At 36.2% G+C, this 3,670-nt stretch overlaps 1 protein-coding gene across 4 annotated transcripts in view; it reads right to left on the bottom strand.

The window, feature by feature from the left end:
• Nucleotides 1-233: 233 nt before the first annotated feature.
• The window catches only part of LOC108792169 (FXYD domain-containing ion transport regulator 6-like), a 70,076-nt gene continuing 66,639 nt past the window's right edge, over nt 234-3,670 (bottom strand). For all 4 annotated transcript variants that reach the window (XM_018562877.1, XM_018562875.1, XM_018562874.1 and 1 more), the window contains 4 exons: nt 3,528-3,567; nt 2,428-2,474; nt 2,291-2,351; nt 234-271 (listed from right to left, as the gene is read on the bottom strand). In XM_018562877.1, coding sequence (XP_018418379.1) covers nt 2,323-2,351; nt 2,428-2,474; nt 3,528-3,567 — 116 coding nt within the window. In that variant the 3' untranslated portion in view covers nt 234-271; nt 2,291-2,322. The remainder of the gene's footprint in view (nt 272-2,290; nt 2,352-2,427; nt 2,475-3,527; nt 3,568-3,670) is intronic.

Here is a 3,670-nt window from a genome sequence, read left to right as displayed (position 1 = left end):
TTCTCATGAAAATGCCAAGTATCTGCACTGGTACTCGAAAAGTATCTGTGCAACCCTACTCCTAGTGTATAAACACCCCATATAATATATATGGTGACACGTTACAGGTGAAGACTATCGACAGCTAAGGGGAATAATCTGTATATAAGACAATGACATCATAACCCATGGCATGGACACAACATGGCAGGCCTGGAGGATTGATGGCTGATTGTAAGTGAAGAATCTGTTTATTTTTTGCGTAGTTTGTTCTCTGTTAATCCCTGGGGTCCTAAAAAGAAAGATATGGCAATATTAATGTGTGTGCACAACCATAAGTCTGCTATTATATATTTTATATAATCTTCCCTGTAACATTTTATTGCCACAAAGCCTTGTTAATGATTTAGAGATCATTGCAGAGCACTTAACTTTTTTATGTATGTTGTGCGGAATATGTATTTATTTTCGAAGCATTTATTCTTGTACTAAATATTTTACATGATTGCAGTGATTACATTTTTCATTAGTACCCATAATGAGAAGCTAAAGAATCTTGGATTTTGTTTAAAATCTTAATCTTGCAGGCATCATTTACCTTTCCTTGTTCCCTCCCTTTTTATTGTTTGATTCATGTGCAAGAAGGTCTTTGTTCTAGAAAACTTTATTACACAGTGAAGGTACAATAGTTATTTTCTTAAAGGTGAATTCCAGACAGATATAAAAACACAATTTCAAAGTGTATGAATAGCCAAAATATTTTTTTTTTAGATTTTGATAAAGTAGGGAAGGGTAAAAAACCTCTATCAAGTTATTTTTTCCTGTATTTGTGCAGGTGGGGAGATTTCCCTTTACTCCTGTATTTCTACTAATGTCTTGTTCTCATGACAATTCTAATATTTAGGATTTCCTCTTACTTTCTATATTGGTGGCAATAGTCACCAGGACAAATGCAGAGGGTGCATATAAGTGACAGCAATAAAAACTTGGCCGAGGGTCCAACCCTTCCACCCGCTATGCAAAACTAAAAAAAATGTTTTCACGTTACATACCCTTTAATGCAGTTACCCTAGGACAAAAAAACTAATACTGGCGGGTAGGGATGAGTCAGGGTTTGGACCAGGTTCAGTCCAAACATGAGTTCATCCCTACTGGTAGGCTTAGAAAGAAAAGCAAGCCTTTTTTACAAAACAATGAGCTTCAGATGATTTCACTGTTTATAAGCTTTTCCAAACAAGGAAGCTATATGGGCCTCCCACCTCATCAGCTGTGGGTTGGGGCATTACTTGCTCTGCAGCTGACCATAAACAAATGGATGGGATGCTTGTGCTGATGTCACTGACCCCATACGGCCACGTGGCAATATTGGGTTAATGTAATTTACCTAATATAGTTTTGTAGCCATATAAGGTCAATAATGTCACTGCATCCCACCTCTTTGCTTACATGCAATTGCAGACAGGGGAATTCCCCAGCCACAGTTAATTGGGCAGCAGCGGAAGGAGTTTCCTTCCAGGGTCAGAGGAGCTCAGGTAGATATCAGATTCATTCTGAAACTGAGCTCATTCCTACTGGCAAGCTTACAATAATTAAAGAAAAGGAAGCCTTCATTGCAAAAAAGGAGCCTCGCATGATCTCACTAGGTGTAAGCTACCATTTTGCAGTCTTTTTTTTTAGGGTTTTAATATACGACGATATACACTTGGATTTAGGAGGTTTAGATTTGGTTTAACAAAGATGAAAAATGTTGGCTTCTATGTGTTGTAAATAGTAGTACCAGTTTTTTTTTTATCGCAGACACTGTAAACACAGTCCCAAAGCCACTGAAAGCCTGCAAGTCCCAAATCTTTTTGATACACTGTTTTAATAAAACGGGGAAAAAAGCTCTGTTTTTAATTATAGGCTCACAAATGCACAAAAATTTAATAAAAATATTTACTTTGTTAATTTGTCAAATTAATTTAAAAATATTTTAATAGTGCAACTTATCTAATTATTAAATGCATGGCGCTGCAACCAGAAAATGGCAGTGTTCACTCTGATAGGTTCCCGTTCATCATTTGGGACCCAGACCGAAAGTTGAAATTGAGAATCAGCATCCTCACAAAGAGTAAACTGATGGTTTTCAAATGGGAGAAATATTAACATATCCTGGTTAATGCCTGGGAACATTAATATACAGATTACAGACTGGAGAGGGTTAAAGGGGAAAGCCTGTGATTTCTATTATACATACATAAATCTTCATTCTAGTTACATAATCACTTGCTTTAAAGATGTTAGTTGGAATAAATAAATAGGAGAGGCTTACACATTTACAATGTAAAAAACACAATTGTCTTCTTAGTTATCTGTTTTCTGAGCTCCTCGAGCTGAAATAAGGAGAAAGACGCGTCAGTTGAGAGATACAAGAAGTCACTTTAATGTATGTATTTTGTTTTTAATCACCTTTTGAGGCAATAAGGTTTTCAGCCTGAGCTTCATCTCCTGGAGTCCTATAGAGAAGATAAAATATGTAATATATGTAATATAACCAAAAACTGTAACACCGCAGTGCGGCACTATGACATCACCCACACCCCCCGAAATGTCGCAGGCCAGGACCATAAATATTTACATACAGTGATCAGCCATAATATTATGACCACTAAGAGGTGAATAGCATAACAATGATTATCTCATTGCAATGGCACCTTGAAGTGGGTGGGATATATTTGGCAGCAAGTGAAAATGTTGTCCCTGCTGTTGATGTGTTGGAAGCAGGAAAAATGGCTAAGAATTTGATAAGGGCCAAATTGTGATGGCTAGACAACTGGGTCAGAGCAACTCCAAAACTACAGCTTTTGTATAATATTCCCAGTCTGCAGTGGTCAGACCTACCAAAAGTGGTCCAAGGAAGGAAAACTGGCAAACCGGCAACTGGGTCATGGACGGCCAAAGCTAATTGATGAATGTAGGGAGCAAATGAGACCCCCACCTCGCAACTTACATGACTTAAAGAATCTGCTACTGACGACTTGGTACTGGTGATGGTAACGGTAAAAGCTTTCTTTTTTCACAGGACTTTTAAAAGAATATGTATTTGGTGGACTTTCAGTATAGCAAGCGTTCCATTTTAACGACAGGTCCACTTTAAATAATTATTTGTAAAACAAGCATTGTTTGTACAACATGTATAAAATAACAGAGAAAGCAGTTTAATTTATACATTTTACAAAAAATAGATAAAGTTGACCCAAAAATATTGTTTTTTTCTCTGAATACAGTATAGGCATTTTATATTGTTGGAGCTTAGTTGCTTTTCTACCTAATAAAAAAATTAGTAATGAGATACAATCTAAGAACTTTATCTCTCTTAGTCCCAGCCTTAATCTGCCACAATGAATATACAAGCAAGCTAGTAAATTAAATGGTAGTATATACCATTAGTAAGTATATGTGCATACTCATATGTGCACTCCCTCATATGTGCATGAAAGGTAAAAATTATGATTTCTAAATAATTTGTTTGTTGGGTTAACATTCAATACTAGGTAATACTGGCTTACCTTTGCTTTTGGTTAAGATTATTGCATCTGCACCTCCGACCTGCAAAAAGATACACAATATGTAGTAGAAATACAATATGGAAACAGCCCTAAGTAACTTACTAAGTACTGAAAACAAATAATTTAGTAACCTGGTTGTAATT

This window comes from Nanorana parkeri, unplaced genomic scaffold, assembly GCF_000935625.1.
Source record: "Nanorana parkeri isolate BGI_ZX_2015 unplaced genomic scaffold, ASM93562v1 scaffold608, whole genome shotgun sequence".
NCBI lineage: Eukaryota > Metazoa > Chordata > Amphibia > Anura > Dicroglossidae > Nanorana > Nanorana parkeri.
This window is presented reverse-complemented; position numbering and strand designations above follow the sequence as displayed.